General features: G+C 45.0%; 1 protein-coding gene across 6 annotated transcripts in view; it reads right to left on the bottom strand.

The window, feature by feature from the left end:
• reln (reelin) overlaps window positions 1-22,895 on the bottom strand; it is a 69,949-nt gene that overhangs the window by 44,920 nt on the left and 2,134 nt on the right. For all 6 annotated transcript variants that reach the window (XM_029152849.3, XM_029152852.3, XM_029152854.3 and 3 more), the window contains exon 2: window positions 10,769-10,876. In XM_029152849.3, the coding sequence (XP_029008682.1) occupies window positions 10,769-10,876 (108 nt within the window). The remainder of the gene's footprint in view (window positions 1-10,768; window positions 10,877-22,895) is intronic.

The raw sequence follows: 22,895 nt of genomic DNA, 5'->3' as shown, positions 1-22,895 counted from the left end.
CTCGTTAAAAAGCCCCATTAACTCTGCTGCAGCACAGCTCACCAACAGCTGCTGCAGTGCCACACAAAGTAAATTCTGATTTACTAAACACCTGTACCATCACTGTATCAGTAGCTACTGTAACAGTTGATCAAAAAGCAAAACAAATACCTGTTAAAATACTAAAAAAAATTTGAGAAACCTTAGAGAAAATAACTAAAGTAGCAGCAGACAGCAAGAGAAAGGAAAACAGAGTGAGAGAGGAAGCGGGGTTACGACTACAGGAAAGCAGAGCAGTTAGGCTGGGGTGAAGATGAAAAGGCAGACTGATGCACTCCAGGACACAGGAGCAATGGGACTCAACACTACTCAGAATTTCTATTCCCACTTGAAAAATACACTCAGGCGTAAAAATGCAAATAACGAAACTAGTCCCTTTCATGTCTGGGCAGAGAGAGAGAGAGTGCGAGCCAGCGAGCGAGAGGGAAAATCACTATTATTCAGTGAGATCTGAAATCCCAAAGGTTCCAGTAAAGCAACAAGCTGTAGTGAACTTAGGGGAAGAAAAAGAGGAGAAGCTGGTTTGGTTCATGACGATGAGCAGAGAAATACATTGTAAAAATCATCCTCATGCACTGGACACAAATGGAACAATGTGTTTGTCTTTACTGTGATTAGATGGGATTTTTTTCCCAACATCCCACTGTGTGAATCTAAAGACAGTCAGTGGGTGGTTATTTGGGTCCTACTACAATAAAAAGCAGTTTAATAACTTTTTTTTAACTCATTTTTAACATAATCAAAAGAGACAAAAGTTGCTCCCAATGACTAAATGAAGCTGTTGTCACTATTGGAGATGCATAAATACATTTGTGTAGAGACCACTTCTACTTCTGTTTGCACACATGCAAATCCATGCACACGCAGTTCTTTCACATGCAGATTTGGCACTCATAAGCTGTCGGGTGTGATTAATGGCAAGGCAAGATGACCTGCTAACTCCCACGGTATGACTGGCCAGGGTGCGTTTCAGAAATATGGACCCACACGTACGCGTACGCGACCACGGCCGCACACAAACTCATTCAGATACACGGAAACACAGGAAACGGGCGTGTCTGGATTTTAGGGGTCATGTGCTGCTTGTAGGACTGTCACCCCAACATCAATCTACACTGGTAATTGCAGTGAGTTTTTAAACCCATCAAACTGAAGTGGGAAGTGGACTGACGCGTAGTTATTCATATTCAGTCCCTGTCGGCACAAAGACGTCTCCACATCTTTCCCCTCCGTCTGGTCTTTCCACTTTTAAATATGTAAACACTTTGACTCACATCTGTCTGCGTCCTCTTTAACATTTCCTGTGTTTGGACATTGCATTTCTATCTGTCTTTATATCTCACTTTAAAAAGCTAATGAGCTTTTCACAGCCAAGCTCCAAACAAGTCAAATAGATGGAGTGAGAATTCTCCCTGATGGAGCAGATGGGCAATCGGTGGCTCAGCCTGGCAGCGGCTTCACACTGAAGGACCAGCAGGAGCCGGTCTCACTGGCATCAGAGCTGATAGTTTAGGCTTTGTGGCAGAGTTGCACGGATTCGAGAGGCACCATTCAAACTAATGTGCACATTTACCAGAATCACTCAGAGTTTATGCCACCATTTGACATCTGGTCAGCACCGAACTGCTACAGGGCTTCGCAGCCATTCCACAACTGTCCTTCAGCAGTGTTTGGCCTGTGAAGCATTAGTTTGAGGGATGTGCCTGTATCTGATTAGTCTGCATCCCCCATTCCTGATTAATGCTTCTAAGATGACTTTGAAATAGTAAAAATGATATTTCCTGGCTCCTGTTACCAAGTGCTGGCAGGACGGCTGAGGTAAAATACACCTCTGTCACGAAGAGGCAAGGCGCCGTTAATCCACTAGCGGTAAATCAAGTAAACTGGACTAAGTTTTCCTCTACAGAAGCAGGTATTATCAATGGTATCATGCACAGCTTTATTAGCAAAAACATAAATAAACATGATGTGTGTCCTCACGCACATACAGACGAACCACGGTCTTAATATTGCTAAAATTGCTCTACACCATATAGAATTATTAAAAACCAGACAGACAATAAGCTAATAAGCAGTCGTTAAACTCAAAATATGGGCCCAGACCGTATATAGCAATGCCATTAAAGACTCATACTTCATGTGGTCATTCTTAAAACGTGTCATAAAACTACTGAAGCATTAACATGTGTTATTAAAAGCCTGTGAATGTATGGGAATCTGTCAACAGACTGAATAATGCCTCTGTCAACATGTTTCAAGAGAAGGCCACACAATGGAGATATAAATGATACATCACAACAGAAGTGACAGCCCGAGTAGGGACCCCATACGCTTTGTACAAGTGAATGATCCCATGCTATGTGTGTATGTGTGTGCTACTGCCTTCTTCCCAACGCCGTGCCCAGCGAGACGGCCGGACCGCTGCCGAGTCCCACGGCACATGCCGCGATCGGCAATTGGCTGAAACGGGCATCCGTCATAGCGCCTGCCAATCACAATGCCATGGGAACGGGTTGGCAGCGGTGCGGCCGTGGCAGGGGTCTGGCACAAGATTGCCAGGAAGCTGTGTGATAATGAGCGTTGATAAAAGATGCCGGTGGTCGGAGGAGAGGGGGTACGAGACTCTGTGGGAAAAAGTGAGAGGCGGAGGTTTACCACATGAATGAAGCTAAAGGAACGTGGAGGTCTGCTGGGGAGTTTACAGTACGCAAGTACTGTATAGTAGGCAAGCAACAAAAGTACACGTGTGTTTAGACTTTCTTTGTGTTCCGTGATGTTACATGAAAGTGAATATTCTATGAAAGAAGGCATCCGTGCATGTGTAAAATGCAGGAATCCGTGTCCTTGCTCTAAGCACCTGATCAATTTTGGCCTACACACACATTTACAGAACAATTGCTCTTTCATTTAGACTTCCATTGTGTGTCACAGCATCAATCATCCATCATTCATAAAGTCCCAAAGGCAAGGCCACACACACACACACACACACACACACACACACACACACACACACACACACACACACACACACACACACACACCATTAAAGCAGCTACAGTGGCAGTGTGGCGCTAACCTTCGGTGACAGAAAGCACTGAACACAACAACCTGTGATCATGTAAAATATTTCATTCTCTACTAATTTCATAGTTGCTCATACAGTAATACTATAATGTATCACACACATGGTCCATCTGTCAAGTAACCAGTAATTGATGACTACAAGTATGAAAGAAAAATATTTAGTTCATTACTTGAGGCAGACTACTGCATTTTCAGTGATTCGGGGTTACAGTCACACAGGAATGGATGATAAATTGCATCCAGGAACATTAGTGGAGCATAATACAACCCCCTGAACTAACGTGTCATAATTAGAATAAATGTTGTTCTGAATCAAACAAATGTGTGTTCTTTAACTCGACTGCGTATGATAGATGAAGTGTCTACCTAAAGCCCTATAATCTGTCTTAAAGCACACACACACACACGCACACGCACACACACACACACACACACACACACACACACACACGCACACACACACACACACACACACACACACACACACACACACACACACACACACAGAGATATTTATAATGCTGCATAACCTGCACAATGGTAAATCAAAGACTCTGTAAAGAAAAATTCCCAGAAAATTGCAATTATTTAGATTCATTCAAAATTTCAGAAAGGAACAAGCGTCTGTTTAATCACCAGACTTAAGATGCATGTATTTTGTCCTACAGTATGTAAACCACAAGGCTGATGTGTTGTTCATGGACCCCACTAATACAGTAGCTCAGACTGCTGAGTGCTACTGGTGTGAGGCCAGTGGAGGACAGCCTGGATGAGGCCAAATTATCACACGGTGGCAAAGACTCCCCCTCCCCCATCCCTCCAGTCCTGGAGTATCCATCCTACGTCCATCCATCAGCAAAGCCCATGAGCGGCCGCCCTATGTGGCGGTGTGTCACTGTAGCTTGGCACACCAGCGCTCCACCGGCAGGCGCCAGGGCTAATTTGATTTTTAATTCAACACGACTCCTTAGCTAATAGCTTGAGCTGGGGATTAATTAATCTGATTTGACTTGTGCTAATTTCTTGCACCCACGTCCCTGCACCCCGCCCGTCAGTGCAGCAAACAAGCAGACGGGCGACGCTGCAGTCTCGCGGGCTCTGTCCTGACACACATGTTGAGTACGAGAGAGAGGCCCGTGGCGACAGGTGAGGAGCCGGCGCAAGCCTTGGGAAAGCAAGGCACGGGGTCTGTGCTCCATTTGCATTTGTGCCCGCGTACAGTACAGTACGTGTGTCTATGTGTGTGTGGAGTCCAGTTTGAGAGCTGGGAGGCAGCGAACTAATCATGGAAGCAAGAGTAGGAAGGGTGAAGCAAAGAGAAGGTCACCAAGTATTTCTTCTGTCAAAATATGGGTCAGCTTGGATCTGGGCTGCTCACATCAAACTTCAATAGAAAATACTGTAGAAAAACAGGCCCGGCAGTGAAGCATTCCTGTTCTTCATCGAGGCTTTAAGCAGCTGCAGAGCCCGGTCCAGTCAGCGTCCTACTGGGAGAAACCAGCAGAACCATTAAGCTTCCTCATTGCACAAACCCTGTAAGCGCCACTGTTTGCAATACTCTCTATGAGGGAAGTTTAAAAATGAATAGAGCTCAGAGTGCTGCCTGGACGCCATGCACTTTGTACCATCACTTTATCTCCGCTTGCACACTAAACCCACAGATGCCCACACACCTGCAAGTTGCATGTGGAGGTATAGAGCAGAAGGAGTATATCACAACACAACAAAGGTACATTTCAAAGTCAGCTTGCCTCTGTGTGGAAATGATGCAAACCTACTAGTGTTCACAGAAATGTGTCAAACTGAGCAGCCTTTGAGTCAGAGCTCTCTCTGTCTTTATTCTATCTTTATTTCTCTCTCCTCTCGTTTTCTCTGGCATGTAACCAACCTCTCTACATGGCAGAAAATAACGTTGCTCTGCTCGAGAGAGACCACACATGGGAGAAGCAGCCTACGCCTGCTGCTCTCTCCTGCAGAATAAAAAAATAAAATAAATAAAAAATAAAAAATAAAAAACTGCCCAACAGCTCACACATCACTTTGAAATCTCTATCAGAGTCAGCCCAGCTCCTGCCTTCTCCTATTCCTGCTCTCTCCGTCACCCTGGACCGGTTTTACCATACATTTGGATGCAAAAAATACAGCAAAGAGAAGGGAAGGCAGTCAAATGCACAAGATGTGCATACAAATGCGCACCTCCGCTCATAGACACAAACACATGCGCAGGCACACGCGCTGAACTCCACATACAAATGTGAGCACACGTAGTGGAGCGGTGGGAGTTCAAAGGCGGGACTGTGTTTCGCAAGAGAGCCGGTGAAAACCAAGTAAAGCGGTATAATCCCAGCAGCGGGGCTCCAACAGGTCGAGTGCAGCAGCACCCCTGAGAGACCAGACCTACAGGATGCTGGTGGGATGCATGGCCACTGGTCTGGAGGCTTCAATACAGGTCTGCTAATACTGTCTTTACATTATTAAAGGTGGGTGGATTATACTGTACTATATTAACCATGTTGTTGAGTCGAGATGCCCAAATGAGCAGCTACTGTATGTGTTGGTAGCAGCCAGGCACTGAGTAAGTGTCACTGGGGACAGACATACTGTGCCATGAAGGAGAGGAATGAGCCCGCTGAGCCCGAGAGGGAGCGGTGGCAAAGTCCTGCACCAGCAAAGTTGGGAGATTTACAACGAGCCGCCCCAGCTGATCTCAAGTCTGATCCAACTCTTTGCCGCAGAGAACACAAATCACCTCGCGTACACAACCCTGCGCCCGAGAGCTCATTTCATGTTTCGCACTAATGAATTCATCATCGGGAGCGGTCTGCCTTTGGGTGCCTCAGCCCTGAGCAGAGGAGTAATGGCTTAGATAAGTCATCATCATTATTAACATCATCACCAGCGCCACACTGCCTCTGCTCAGCCCCTCAGCTCGGGAGCAACAGTTTGACACCGCGAGCCGTCCTTGGCCAACTTGCAACAGGGGGAACTTGTTCAAGGTTACAGTATGGATAGATCACAGAGCCGACGTGTCACAGATGTGCATCCGAAATGCGGGAATCAGCACAAGTGTGTACAGTAGATGTCAATAGAATTTAAATGTGTTGTGGCATGAGCAGGTAAGTCAGGAAGTGTGTGTGTGTTTGTGTGTGCGTGCGTGCGTGCGTGGATGAAGGAGTCTAAGCGACGCAGTCAGGGAGCTGTCAGCAGAGAGCCAGGGAGCAGGCTGATCACAGGGCTGCGGTGCGTTTGAAGTCTCCCAGGGACTGACAGCTTCTCTCCCCATGGGAACGTCTTTTCTCGCCCCTTCTCTCCGCGCTGCATCACCCTTTCTCTACATCATTGCTTTTTACTCTCCATCTTTCCCCATCCAGTATCTCCTCGTTTTCTCCCTCTCATCCCATTGACGGAAGGGGAAACGTGGCGGCGCAGCGCCGCTCTCCAGGGACTGTTAGTGCTGTATTGGAGAAAACACTGAGCCTTTGTTCAGTGGGAACACACCGATGAAAGTGTCTCTCTAAATACTGACATGATGAGCTGCCATATCTCATAGTCTGACATTCTGGCTGACATTCAATCTGGTTTGGTGGCAAGATGCTGCAGACAGTCGACCTTCAGTGCTGAGATGGATGATGGAGTAGATATCTGGATTTGAATACATAATTGTGCATAATGAAAGCACATTCGTGCCTGTGTATTTCACGTGTTCCCGTCCCTCCATTCAGTGTTGGTATGGCATAATTAAACCTTTGGCTGCGCTACCTTTCTCGCCCCTCCTCCGCAGGTCAGGGTGCAGCAGGATTTCATCTCTAATCGCTCCATGTGTGAGCCAGGCCCCATCCGTCATGACGACGGAGCGTCGGCTGGATGTCCCCGTCACTAAGGTGTCCATTTTGTCAGGCGCTCAGATCCATCATATTGAGTTGGGAACGGAACCCCTCCGGCAGAAGCCAACCTCCTCGCAAATACATACAAATATGCAGATTAACGACAAAATAAACATCAGGCCGCAAACGAACCATCCATCAATGACCAGTTTCTTAGCAGCTCAGCACTGGCTCAGCCACTTGGTCAGAGGCAGTGATTGAGCGCAGCCTCCTTCCCCCTCCTGATATCATTCACGTACTGTCTACTATTCCTTGGTCCCCATTTGCCATTTTTCATGTGCTCTTTCTCCAATTTTCTCGTCTCACTCTGTCCAACACTCGTTCCTTTAATCTTTGTCAGCCACGTGTTGGCATTTTTGCCCATCCATTTTAATTTCCTGTCTATTTGCAAGGCTTTTCTTGCTTCAAGTGCCTTTTGCTCATCATCATAATTACAAGTTGGCTGGAGACATTTAGAATGAATACTTGTTCTATCGTTGAGTTTGAATAGATAATGATGTGATGGGCAACATTTTGCCGCACAATGCAAATCATACACCACATGACATTTCTTTCCATCCAAGCACTCGTCTGTATGCATACTGTATAATACAGCATCTCATCAATCAGTAAACTCTATAGCGGACTCAATAAACAATAATTCATGAATAGGTAAAGCTTGAGACGTCATTGTATTCATCCTGAAATCTGAATCTGAAAATGAATCACCTTCAGTCAGACAACAAAGACTTGATTGGACACAAAGAGCCCTGAATGAAATACAAGTCAAAAGAGGGAGAAACACAAAGCAGTTGGAATTCTCCAGCAGCTGAGTCATTCTGGACTCGTGTTGCTTTTCTGGCAGTTTGTACAGACGTCCCCTCTACACAAGTATGCATAAACACACAGACACCCACAAACACACACCTACACAAGGTTTATTAGCTGCACTGTAAAACATGCTGCAAAGGTCTCTAATGAGTAATTAGGTTGTCAAAGTCTATTACACAATTAATCACTTTACACGCTACCTCATCCATTAACTAAATATTGTTACGTTGCGTTGAGCCCTTCCTAGCAGTCTGCGGCACCTTGGAAGTAACTCGCTGCTACGCCTGTGTTCATCAGGCCCTTTACAACATTTATAAAAACCAAAGGCAATTCACACTCCAGTCTCCGTCTCCTGAGAGGCTCCGTGGCTCCCAAACATGTTTTTACACTGTGTCTTGTTCTGCACCAGCCATAGCAAAGCTATTACAGTACCATAAAGGTCTGTGGCTGGCCGCAGGCTGGTGGGAGATCTTCTGTCTTTAGGCAGTGGCAGAATGAGCCGGAGTCAAAGCGGAGCCTGGAAGCTGAAAATACGACATTCCTCAGACTGCTGCAGCTGCCGCCTGTTTATCAACTGCTTCATCACAGACACTTCATTTGACAATGAAAGAGCTTTGAGTTTTATTGTTGTAGTGCAAAGGACATTCTCCCAAAGTTTCACATTTTATTGAAATGGAGTGTGAAGTGTGCACTTCAGAGCGAGTGGAAGCCACTGAAAACCCCTGTGTGTCCACTTAATGCTTGTGTGTAAGTATCTGTTACGTGCATGGATGTCTTTGTGTCTTACATGCACTGGTTTTTATGACTTTTGCAGGGCGACACAGAAGGCTGAGGGGAACTCTTCCTTTGGAGGCCGCCGTGCTGCAGTCTGGCCACTGCTCTGACCACGTCAACCGCTAGACATCCCCACACAGAGTAAAACCAGTGAGCTCTCCGTCTCCAGGGCTATGCATGCTCGCTATGTACATATACAGCGTACCCTGCACTAACGTCAACCTGTTTGAAAGTAAGACAGACACTAACTTAGCACGTTGGTGGTGGGGGTTGCTTGGACGTTGAGTCTCAGCCAGTGTAATAAAGTTTCCTCCTATTGCACCAACATTCCTCAGACTGAAGAAGCTACTTGGATGAATAGTGAAATGTGGCCCAACAGGAAAAAGTCTAGTTGCTGTGACTCAGCTTCCAGATATGCTAACTGTTTTCTCCGTTCATTTGCTTATTTTTGTTTCAAATCCACCAAACACGTATCAACGTGACTTCACCACTGATCTTCTCCCTGTGAGAGCCTGTGGTGGCAGTGTGGTAACTGTAGGGTCCATTCTTCTTGCACTCATGCTTCCCAAACTGACACATCTGTCAGCCACATGTTCCCAGACCAGCCACCGCTAAGACAGCTGCACGCAGCCTGTGTTTCGAGTGCGTGCATGCTGCTGCGTTCCTACAGTACATACAGTATACTGCATGCCTCCATCAGCAGAGAGTTGAGCCACACCCAAGATTAGACACCCGGCTTCCAAAGCTCCCCTGTGGGGTTGAATGACCCTGTGGTTGTCATAGATCCTCTTATATAGCTGTCACAACAAAAAAGGACATCAAGTGTTGTCTGATTAGTGATATTGTTCCACAGCATTACCTTTGAATATGACTTTCTTAAACACTGGCTCTCTTGTGCAAAGCAACGTCACCAGGTTTCCATGAGCTCACTGATGCAGCCTCTCTGGTGCTCTTCAACCTCCCCCAAGCCTCCACCCTGTGTACAGTGTATAACTGAGGTAAAGCAAGTATAGGACTGTGATTTAGACAGCACTCCTGCCTCAGACACCAAGAATTAGCCTTTAGTCTGCTTCTATATTTACAACAATGATTCTTGTGCTTGTGACTCCAATGGAGTCCTGATGCATCCTGAGCATCAGAGCAAAGAGTGCTCCTCAGCCGAGCGAACTTTTAAGCATCGCTGCTCAGCAGATTAGGCATACTGTAATGGAAGGCTTTGCAGACATTACACAGAGCCTCACAGCTCCACAAGCCGTTGCCTATCAGTCTGTGCAGCCCGTCTCTTAAAACTTCCAAAATTAATGGGAGTGAAGCAGAGGTGACGCAATGCTTGCTTGGATGCCTCCCCAGTAAACAGTGCTGCCAAGACTGAAGAGCTGCCCTGGCTGGGGTGAAGTCAGCATCTGAGGAACAGTGGAGTTAGTCAGGATAAGTGAGCCCGCTGGGCAGCAGTTCTGGGCCAGCAGCCCTGTTCTCTAAGGAGGTTTTCATGGTTGATCCATCCTCCCCAAGGAGCCCCCACCCCGTCGCAAAGGGCCTCCATCCGCACACACTTCATCTGAGTCTAAAAGTCCTTTTTTGTGTTCAGAAATAAGCCACCATTAAATTCTGTTACCTCTGTTAGTGTAATTAGACCTCACAGCCTTTGTAAAAGAATAAATATTAGAATATTAGTATAAAATAAAGAGATGTATTTTTAAAAAATAAATAAATAGTATGTATCATTATTATCTCTTAGTTGAATTTAATGGCCATACTATTTAACTAAATGATTCAATCAGGCCAAACTTGAGACAGCAAAGAATATGTTTTTTTCTGTATCCTCACAAGCCTCATTTGTTTCATTCTCCAATGTCCTTGCCTCCTCTCATATTCACGTTTTTGTTTTTCCACTTTAAAACATCAATGAAAACCCATCTGGCCGAACCCAGTCACACGGTCCCAACTCCTCATCCATCACGGGCTGTCGTAACAGGAGTGGGGAAGTGGTCTTATTCTGGGAACGGATGTGGCTGACTGAGCTGGGTCACACTCACTGCGATACTCCATAATCCCAGCACCAAGATACTATTTAGAGTATCTGAAGGTTTGTTTGGACTGCGAGGCAGAGCTAAGCATAGCATTTATTGAAAAGGGCTATTCTGTATCTGCTGCAGTCATCCGCAAAGACTCACCAAAGCCGAAGGCAGCTGGAGCAGGAATGGGAGCTGACTGGACCGGTGTGGAGGTGTAGAGGCCAGTCACCAGCAGACCATCAAAGGATACACTGGTGGAGATGGTTACTGAAGAGGGAGACAAAGAAAAATGTGTTACAACTGGTAGTGTCACTGGTAGTGTATCCTTTTTTGTTTTTTTAAATCCTTTTATCGAGATTTCACAAGAACAAGTGTTTGCAGGTGATTAGTTTTTTTGCAGGCAGTCAGGAAATGTGTGTGCCCATGCATCTGTACAGGACTTGTGGAAGTGTATAGACACCAGAGTCAACATGTGTTGCTGTCTTTTAAATCGTCCTGAACAAATCAGAGTCTTCTGATTGAAGCCTTCCCACACTGACAAACATTTTACGAGACTAATGGGCTTCAACCCTGGTATCTTCCTGTTCACTACAAGCTGCCACAAACAACAGGTAAAAACCACGTCTTTTATCAAGCAGTACAGATCCACAGCTTAGTGTATCCGGCAGCAAGTTAAATATTGATCCACTGACTAAACAAAGGCCCTGAATGACAGGACCGCAGAGCCGACTACATCACTGGAGGAAAAGAGCTCAGCCACTGGACGGCTTCCAGCCAGACAGATCGGAGCACAGGGGAGCAGCCTGCACCTCGGAGGGCAACACACTCCCCAAAAACAATCACTTTTACACGCAACACACTACAATCCTTTGCATAAGGGAAAGACGGAGGCATTGTTATTTCCTGACCCTGGAATCCCCGTTCTAATGGGGAAAAAATAAATGGAAAAAGGAGGAGACACCCGCAGCGTTGGTGTGTTTTTAGTAAGAATAGCAACATGTCAGTCTGGGCTGGGACGCTCATTCTTATGGGCTTGGTGTGTTTCAAAGTGGGAATGTGAGCACAGCAGAGTCCTGTGTGGCCCAGTCTCCCTGCCGGCCTGTCTGTCTGGGTTACTCCATTAACACATCCTCGCATAAGGCGCCCGGCATTTGTGTCTGTTGTACATGTGTCTGTCTATACTGGATGTGCTGCACCCAGTCTTAAGAGCACAGCCCAGCCGCCTCTGCTCCATATCAAAGCCTCAATAATTCATCCCGCAACTCTTTTTATTATATCCAGACATTTCCTCCTCTCTTCTCTTGTCACAGCTCATATAAAAAATCCAGAACTGGGGTGAATGTTGTATTTCAGGACAGTACATTAAAGCGAATGTCACCAAAGAAATCTGATCCAAAAATATTTACACCAGTAATTACTGGTTTAAATCATCATTATATAATTTCATTAGAGTCATAGTCATCATTAGCAAATTAATAATACAAAATCTCATTATTACGTGGTTTTGCTGGTTTTCTCTTCTTCACAGTAAAAAATGGTGCCAAATTATATCAGCATGTACAGCCTGTATAATAAGCTGTATTGTGAGCAAGATAGATATTTTGCTTGGCAACAGCAGCATTATCATATTCAATCCATGTTGCTCAGTGCACCTCTCACACCATAATACCCAGAGAACGAGGGAAAGGCCTCCTCGTCATTATCACATTCGCACTGTGCATACATGTGGTCCTGTTTTGTGTTATTTCTGCTTCTCGGAATATATTAGCTATTCATCAAATCCATTGCAGAGGCCAGTGAAACATGTTATCAGTGTTTTCTGCCGCCAAGGCCGTGGCTTGATGCAGTATCTAATGGAGTAATGGGTTTTGTGCGTTAAGTTGGTTTGGGCTTTACCAGCCTCCAAGCACATCGTACTGTTAATGTCTACATTCCCACTGACCTGCATCACCAAGGTTACACACACCATTGCTTTTCACAGGTACTTGCATATAAACACACACAAAAGATATTTTCTGCCTCCACCGTGTTATTCTTTTATAGGCTGCTCATAGCTTTCTTCCCGTCTCTCCGACTCGGCCTCGCTCCCATTTGAGGAATCACAAACGCTCTCTTCAGTGCTTTCCCCACGTACTCCACTTCTCATGCATTTTCGGCTCCCTCGCAGCGATGTACCTATGCTGTTTGATGTGGAGGCTGGGGGAGAACGGCTGAGGTGGAGGTAACGCAGGGGCACAAGGTCACAATCGAAAAAAACAAGAACATGGCTGAGGAGTTATGAAGGGGTAGGGGGGCGGGGTAGTGGTCCACGGAGAACGGTGCTACCTGATCAATACAAATGCAAGGTCTAAATTATTTAGACAGGCCCTGACACCCCATTCACACTCGCCTGTGCAATGCATGAGACGGATGAGCCAATCAGATGAGATAGGATCAGAACCAATCACCTGTGGGGGCACACACACACACACACACACACACACACACACACACACACACACACACACACACACACACACACACACACACACACACACACACACACACACACACACACACACACACACACACAGATCTGAAAGAAGACGCTGCCGGCCTTTGATGGTAGCCTTTAACATTCTTGTCCATACTTCATTTCTGAGTGCTGTTCACGTGGCTGAGGGGGATCAGAGGCCATGAAGTGGGAATTGGGATGAACTTTTATTACTGGTCCTCTCATATAACCCATTAGCTATTCTGTGTGTTTGAGCACATTCCTGCACCTGTTCCTAGCCAGGTGCAGATCACATCTGGACATCTGGACATTAGGCGTTATTGGAAATATGTAAGGAGAGGAGCTGATTGGTAGACATGGCTACATTAAACTGTACTGCAGGCCGTTTTACGACAAAGCTTTTTTTTTAATACATAAAATACACTTAAACGAAGTGAATTACGCAGGGTATGACCGTTTGCCCCTGTCCTACTTCCACTCCACATGCTCCTGGGCAAGTCTGGTGTCTGTAGTTACACGGGCAACTAACTAAGGCCTCGTAAACAGACATTACATTATACGCGTTACAGTGTATGCACAGCACTCACACCCACATGCACAGGCTCATCCTTACACACCACAGAGCACATCCCTTGGCCCTAAGCCAGCATGTAATATTGATGAAGCGATGTGGTATGCATCATTACAGACACACAACCGTGCTCCTACTCAACTATTGATGGGCCTGGGGCTTTCTTCACTCCTCTGGATCTACCAGGAGTAATGTTAAGGCACAAAATACATGCATACCACACAAGGCAACAAAACATGCGCGCACATCACCAGTGTAATGCTAACGGGCGCTTTCAGAGCTCAGGCAAAAACACAAAGCATTTACACAGAATATTGAAGGCAGACTGAAGGAAGACTGAAGGCAGATTAGTAATGGATGAAAAATGTACCTTCTTTGTAAACCTATTCCACAAAATAATTACCAATAATGATAAAAAGTATTTTACGTGACCATTCTTGTGCAGAATACTCAACAGTTCTAACGTAAAGAAGCTTTAGTCTGAATAAGATACTCGCAAACATGTGTATTGCCTTTTAGAAATGAAGGCACCTGGAGGCCGTTTTGTTATTTATAATAGGTAGCAGATCATCCATTTATTTTCTACCACTTGTTCCCATTTAGGGTTGCGGGGGGCTGCTAGGTGAACTGAACAGGTCACCACTCAGAACTAAGAGTAGCCAATTAACCTAAATGCATGTTTTTGGACCATGGGGGTAGCCGGAAAACCCCGAGAGAACATGCAAGTCTGGGCCGCCCCGGGAATCGAACCCAAGCCCTACTTGCTGCTACCCACTGCACCATCGTGCCACAAATAAATCTTTAGGCAACAAATCTTTAGGCACGTTCCTCATACAAGTCTATTACTCACTATAAAACAAACCAATGTGCCGCTGTGAATAGCTCACTCAATCCTGGGTCAGCAACTGAAAACAGTGGCATCCTTAAAGGAATGCTAATGTGTCCCTATAGTGTAGCAAAGCCTGGTCAGAGTTGTGGTTGGCAATGATCACCATAAGCTCACGCTCAGAAAACATCATGGAGAGGGATTAGGCAGGAGCTCGACGTGAAGTCTCTGAGCGCTGACAGAAGACCTAATTTACGTTGCAGCTCAGTCCGCCTGCCGTGAAGTCCCCGTGTCGTTGGCATGGCCTGAACACTCCTTTTCTGCTCGTTGTGTACAAACCCACCCACCAGCCCCACCACACCCACATCCAGAACCGTTACTTCACTTATGGAAAAACATTTAGCGGGTACCACAGACTGGAAAGGCATGTCCATACAAGGAGGTGACATGACTTGATTCGGTAGCACTCACGTTTTACTGTTAGAAAATACTCTAGACTCATAGTTACAGCATGAGGGTTGAACCAGGAAGACACCCTTTTGTTTCCAAATAGATGGAGGTTTTCCTGGCAACAATCTGGATAAAGATAGCCGACCATCTGACCCATATCCCGCTGGCAGACGCACACGTGCCCCATAGAGGATCAGGAAATGAAGGCCAGACCATGGGGAAGCTACAGTTCCATCTGTTTCCGTGGTCATACCAGTGTTTAGATGTCCCTTCATTTCAGGCTTCCTGAAACAGTTAAACTGTCAGTTACCTGAGCAAGACACTAATAAAGGTGATTGCTGTTTCCTCTGACCAAGTATGTAGGCTCAGCCTTTCATCTGATTAGTTCAAGAACAAACTCCTGCAGGCACATTCACCCAACTATGCATCCTTAGAGTCTTTACAGTTTCAGATGATCGTGTGGGAAGTGTGTTTCTGCACATACATGTGTCATGTGGTGTTCCAGTCAGGTCTTAGAGGCATCATTCCATTGCGTAACCTTCTGGCACCACCCTGGCCTGCTGGCACTGCCATCTGCTGCTGTGAAACACTACATCTCAGACAACCTATCAGCTTCTGAGCTTCTACAGGTCTGCTTAACTACAACATCTCCAGCTTGTTTTGCAAAGGGTTGAGGGGAAGTCATTTATCTTTTGAGACCAGTTAACAGGTCCTTTCATGGTCATAGCTAGATATTATAGCACACGAACTTTTCTTGTTCTGTGTCCAATCTGCTTGCTTTGATGAGGTTCTGCTTTCTATACCAAGGAGGGGAGAGGAAGCCTTATTTCGTGCCTAACTTGGCTGCACCCGTGCAACAGCCGTGGAGAAAAACAGGAGTGAAGAGGCAGCTCTGTCACAAGCATCCTGTTCCTCACACATAGTCTGCTTCACAATCACACTTCATTGTGCTGTTCTCATAGGATGCAATGTATGCTTGGCATTTCATGGCATGTAATCATTTACACATGATAACCTTCTACAAGCAGTGGTAATGTGGTTGTCACTGTCCACTTCATTTTTTTCAAATTTCATGTACAAGGATACAACCTTTTTGGAGACATGCACAAAACCTGCATTAAAAAGCCCACTTAATATTTATATTATGATGAAATTCACTCCGGGCTGTAGGTCACTTTGGATTAGAGTTTATTCAAAAAACATTAAAAATCTAAAGGAAACATATATGCAGAGCTAATCTCAGACACTTACACGCAGCCATCCAGCTGTGAAAGCATGCACAGATAAAACTGACACTAGGAAAAGAACAACACTCTTGCCTAATTCCCCTTTACCTCCACTGGGAGCTGCCTTCATAGAGACCAGGACGGAGCTAATGAGACCCAATCTGTCAGGCACCGCCTCTACAACCCTCGCAGCCTGCTTTGTCCCTCTGAGGGCCACTGAGCTACTTAGCCTAGGTGACCCCATCACCCCCTCACCACAGCTGGCCTGTCTCAAACCACCCAGAACCATACAGTAAGAAGACACATTGGGGGAACATCTGTCGAAGCACAGCCTTGAGACGCTGGACAAGATTTATCAAGGCTTCAGAGAGACATGTCAACTAAACTGACCTTTTTCCATTCACACTGACCTACAGTACCCACCACAGAACAACTCTGTGTAAAAATTAATTAATTAAAAATGTACTTGATTACATGTATATAAAATACAAATGGGATCAGTACATGGAGACACATCACTGTGATACTAAAAATGTCAATCTTCTAAAGTCTTCCAACACAGATGTTCTGTAACATTGTTCAACAGGCCATCACATTCAATAACTACTAGAAGGCAATACAGTACTGTATGCTTGGAAGAGCCATTACTGGCATCGCATAAGAGAGTCAAACAAGCTGTAAAAGTAAAGGGTGACTTTCTTATTCAGTAGAGGTTTCCATACAGATTACAGTTCTTACAGTCATAATAGAAATAAAAAATAAAAAAAAAACACAAGAAAAATGTGTCCAGTTGTTCTAAGCTGGAATATGTAATATGGTATAAAAATGAAACATCTGTGATGCTATTGACATATTAAATTCAATTTCCATTCCTAATCTTAGCACAAGTCCAAAGTTTGGCAAATTCTTTAAAGAGTTCAAAGACGTCCTGGGAGCTGGAAAGGAAGGCGACATATTGTGCCACACTATTTTGCTCTGCCTGCTCTTGGCATCAGCGTTGCAGACCATGCCAACTAAGTGAAAGAGGACTGGCATTAGTCAAAGTCAGACGTGACTCCACAGCATTTTGGTTATGAACTTCTGAAAGGAAGGAAAGTGGCACATTTGTGTGTGTGTGTATGTGGGGGGGTGGAGGGGGGTGGGGGGATAAATTAAGGGGAAGAGATTGATTCCTAATTAACAAGCTGGTTGTAGTAATGAAAGACTAGATGGTCTCTGCTGGCAGTGGATCAATGGGGAGCATTTCCCTTGACATCCAGTCTTAATCACACCAGCCCAGCTTGCTAAGAATGCACTCATTGCTGTAATTAATGCTGTCAAGATCCTCCTATCTCCTCTTTCCCATCTTCAGCTCGTGTCTGTCTAACCTCTACCTTAGACCTCTGCTCTTGCTCACCACTCAGAGATCATGTTTATCCTCTGCTGTTAAGATAGTTGTACAGTTTGTGCACATAAACAAATGTGCTGCCAGGTTTAGACACAGTGGTCTGTTTTAAGTTGGCTGTATTGATATTTGGCCCAAGACAAGTCACCTGCAACTTGCCAGTTTTCTGTGTACCTTGATAAAAGTGTGCTAGTTTTAGGTTTCAGAGTATTACATTTTGAAAAACATATGTCTTTTGATACTTGGCCTTTATCTAGAATGAATTGCACTAAATAAAAGGCTACTGTAGGTATAAAGAAAGATTTTGTAGCGTTCCTATTATTATAGCCCAGTAATATAATCAGTGATACCATATAAAATCATAAATGTAAAGTTAAATGTACATAATGTTCATCTACAGCAAACATTTCTGTGAATGTTCTAATCCTGAGTCAGAGCTCACCTCAGTGGATGACACACAGACCTGTAGGGCCTGGAAGTATCAGGGATGATATGTGTGATTTCACAACAGAGCATTAGTGGAATGAAGTATTTCAGGGGCCCTGTAAACACCAGCCTCCTCATCCATTCTGTCACTTTCACCGGTAATGTGTGTGAGCTTGTGCATGTGTGTGGACGTGTAATCTGCTTCTGCCAGCCTGCTGCTGAATGGGAGATGGGGGGGCTAATCCGCTTGCGCACGCCATGTGCCCAGCACCCAGCCAGTTGCACCATGCCTTCTCCTCTGTAGTTGGTCCATTGGAGCGCTACAAGGACCTCTGAATGCTATCAGCACAGACGACACGCTGGCCCCAAGCAGCGATTACAGCTCTCTCAATAAAGTTGCCAGGGGGAGTATCCAGAGCAAGAGGGCGAGGAGAAGAAGGAGGTGGCACACAATCCTCCGACAGAGCCCCCATTCTCTAAAAGGAAAAGCCCATTGGCAAAGCTGACACGCCAATCAGCCATAGCTGGGAAACCACCCTATGAGAACAACACCAGTGTGAGGAACAGGGAGGAGGGTAGGGAGGTTTGAAAAGGATTTGTCACTTTCCAAAATCCATCCCAGAGCCACTTCGTGCTCCTTAGGGAAAGGAAGGAAACACAGCCCTATTCTTATGAAACAGATTGTTATGGAGATATTAAGTTTGCATATGGACATTGGGCTCTATGCCAGATGCAGATTTGCTAATTTCAAAATATAGTATTGTAGACATCAAAGAAGAAGAAACAAGGGGAGGCACGTAAACTCCGCTAATCATAATCATATGAAGCAATGACAAGAGCAAGACAAGACAGCATTCAGACTTCACCAACAGTGCTTTGTGCTTCAGGCGTGGCTTGGAAAAAACTCATGATGTCACTATATTGTGCCAGGAACCAAATCTGTCTGTGCTGTCTGAAACCTCCAGACACCAGAGAGAGACACTAGGGAAAATACAACAAGCAAGTACATACTAGGACAACAGAATCTAGCATCTGCACACCCCAACTTGTATTATCAACAGAGAGGCACTCGAAATCAGGCAAACCCCCAACAGGCAGGCGCACAATCCAGCGTCCTGAAAATACTTACGCCCACTCGTCTGCCCACTCATGAAAGTTACTGAAAACACAGCTCACATTTGCTTGTTAAGAGCTTTCTTGTTTTGGCTGGAAAATGAATCCATTGAGGAAAGTGAAAATAAAAAATGTAAGCGCTAAAGTACTTGCAGCATGCCCAGATAAGACTGGCACCAGCAGATCCCTCTGCCTGGCAGGGATCCATCCACTGTCGTCAGTTTTAGCTGTTTCCACCACACCTGGTACCCCGCCACATCAGGCTGGCACCAGCCTGGCAAAGGCTAGCAATGTCACTGTTATCCAAGGTGATGTATTGTGCCCTGATGCAGTAAATCAATTTTCCAGCATGGCTGCATATCGGTGGCATCAAACCCATCTCAACTATCATGGTTTCAAATTCTCCTGAGCTGCAGCCGTTCACTTTCTCTTCATGAGCATCTACAGAGTCGCAGACATTACAAATATGTCTGGGACTAGCAGTTTGTCGTAATTGTCGTTTGCCTTGTCGAGTGTTGTCATTACACGGTCATAGGTGCACACAGTATGTTATAATAGCTACAGCGTGTTCCTGTGAAAACGACATGACACAGCCATTTAGCAGCCAAGCGGAGGAAAACTAACCTGTTCGTAATATTATATCACATCCCATCTGGTAACATCAGCACAAAGAATGGTGAAAGCCTGCTGATCAGGACATTTTGTGTTTAGGCAGCGGAACATTTGACCTGTCTCTATGTCATGATGGATCACCCACTAAGAGCTGAGGGCTGTGTGCATGGCCAAGCATGCATATGTGACAAAGGGAAGATTCCCGATGAATATCCATTCTCATTTCTCGCCCATCTGGTTCTTCATATAAAGGAAACGGGCATATCTCAGTGAATACAATGCTTTCTTAATGGTTCATCACTCATTGTCCACAAAGACAGAACACCCAAACACAGCCAGCAAACCATCATACACTTGACACACTTCTCTTTACTTGGTGAAGTGACCTATTCAGACAACGCAGCAGGAGGCAGAGCTGTGAAGCTAATAAATGCATGCTTTTGGACCACTTGAAAGTACTATTGGTATCCGTATGTTGCTTCTCCTTTGCTCACAAGACAGCCCTATTAAACCATTAGCCTCAATCCTCACCACTCTCTTTTTTAAGTCCCAGTTCCCTTAAATTGGGTGTCTACATGGAAAGTAGGCCAGTGTTTTGATGGTTCACTGACCAATGCTTGCTGCACTAGAAAAACACTTAAAGACCTTTAAATGAATGCAAAATGTTAGAGCTCGGCTTAACAGAGATATACATGTAGGGAACATTAGACTGAAGAGGGTTTAGGGACAGCAGCCAAATCTAATCACTCTGCAGGAACAGAGCTCCAAGTAATGCAGCATTGACAAGAAGTGGTCAAAGGTCAGAAAGCAGACCTTTAACGGTCCCCTCGGAGGTTAAGTGCTGCAGGAGCCGATGGTGACATCCGATGGACTGTTGAGGTCACAGCAGATGGATGCCATTTTGGCATTCGATCTGTTGTGCTTTACTAACGGGGCCTGTTGTACGTTAAGATAATATCTGGGTTCACAGCATTAGCGGGGGCCCCGTGGCCGTGACTTTCACTTCAGCATAACTGTTCTACAGGCATCAATCAGCAGCATCTTCCCAGAAAACCCCTTCACCACCAGAGGTAATCAACCTGCCAGGTACAGTACAGTAGATAATGCTGCCCATCGCGTCTTGTGGGTTTGCGGGAGGTCTGCTGTAGTAATTCTAATGTCTAATCTGACAGGTTATCACAGAAGGAGCTGATGGTATTTTGTGGGGATAAATTTATCTCCAAGTTGCTATTAAGAATGTCATTTGGTGGCTCCCACTAGCTCACAAATCTTCTTGATTGTTGATATTTTGGGCTGTGTCAGTCATTTACACAGGAAAAGGTCGAGGGAACACATTAGTGCACAGATACAGACATGTACGCTCTGTTCATGCTGTTCTATCAACTAGTTCTTCAAATAGCTCAATTGTTTTACCCTCTGTCAGGACTGATTTACCTCCTGTTTTCTGTTGCTCCACTGTGGAACAGACACAGCTTAATCCCACTCAGTATTGTTTGCTTGTCAATAGTGTGTGGGAATAATACACAGCAGAGTGTTTCATCAGGGCTGACAATAATAACCCTATATGGTTATTGTATGGACATGTTTCTAAGGTTTTGTTAATCCTATAAGCATAATGTTGATAGACTGTTTTCCATTTAAACATTTGCACTGACCTAATGAACATCCATATCCATACGGACATCATTTTCACTGGTAAATAGTGTTACGAATGTCTTGACATACAAAGACTCAATCAATCTCACTGGCCCCATTTCTACCCCCCATTTTTCCAGCTACTCTCTACTGACTTGCAGAGGACACCGCTCTGACATTCCTTTTCCTTATGGATCTTTTCCAGCTTTCCTTTGAATCATACTGTGTAACACGGTACAGCATCTTCTGCCTTATTGGAAATGCTAACACATCACTTTTCTTGTTTTATCAAAATGCGCAGGTTTCCAAAGAGACAAACAATAACACATATGAATCACAGCTACAGTAATTCTGATTAAGTGTAATTTTAAAGCAGACCTCTGGGTTTTGCATTCTCATGTTGCTTCCCAAAAACATGTGGTTGCTCGATGGCGAACATCTCAAATTCCCAGAGCAGCACAGCAGTGTTAAAAGAGGTCACAGACAAAATGAAAAAATGCTTTGCCATTACTAAAATAAAGAACAGCTTCATGAGTGTAGCAAAAGAGGGTCACGAGGGCTTGTTCCTTTTTAGAGGACAGGCTCAAATCCCAGTGTGACCTTCCGTTTTGTGCTGCACTCTTCTAAAAGATAAGGCTGTATGTGGGCAGTGTGTTCGTGAGTGACACTTGTTTCCAACAGTCTGGTACAAGTATTGACCCGGGAGTCTGAATGCAACCGCACAAAACTCCAGAAATCTTTTCATTTCTCCTCCCTCCGTTGCACAGCAGTTCAGTGTTCCTACAGTATTTCTATTTCCATTTGTTAAGCAGTGACCCTGCCAATGCAACCACCCTCTCAAACATTTCACATGGAGCACAGGACAACCTTTCTTGGTCATTTCATTCTGATTGCTAAACACAATAATCTTGTCTACAACACATACACGGAGGTTGCTGCCCACACATGGCCTTATCGCTCAAAAGCAACAGCGAGGCAGGAGTCAGTGAGGTCAGGTCAGAAACCCAATTACTGGATGAAAAATCAACCACACAGAGTCTTCCTGTGTCTCCGAACTGAATGTTGAGGCGGCTCCTTGATTCAGTCACCTCCCGTCTGTTTTGTGAGGGGTCAGCTTTTATTTTTATAACTTCCTTTAAGCAGCAGTCTCTACTCTGCACTCTTTCTTTCTTCCACAACCACGCGGCCAGCATCTCTAATGCCTTCCGCCCACTGTTTCCACATGCAGCTTTTTCAGCGGTTAGCTCACACGTTGCTTTTAGGAGATTAAACCAAATGTAAGTCAGGACCAAAGCCCAGGGAGCACATAAAAATGACAAAAAACCATTGAGACCAAATAAAACAAAATTATGCTAAAGCACAAATACACAAGAAATTTCAGCTCTCAGAATAACAGTTAAATGTTCAGTTTCCTATAGATAAGAGTGGCACCTGGTGGGGTCTATCACTGTTTCAACCTGTTTGTTGAGGTGGACTTCAAAAATTATGGTATATTCAGATCACCTGTCTCCAAGAAATAGTTAAATCACCTTTATCCCCATTGTGATGC

The sequence above is a fragment of the Betta splendens genome, chromosome 6, assembly GCF_900634795.4.
Source record: "Betta splendens chromosome 6, fBetSpl5.4, whole genome shotgun sequence".
Taxonomy (NCBI): Eukaryota; Metazoa; Chordata; class Actinopteri; order Anabantiformes; family Osphronemidae; genus Betta; species Betta splendens.
Note: the sequence above shows the minus strand (reverse complement) of the source record. Positions and strands in the feature narration are given on the sequence as shown.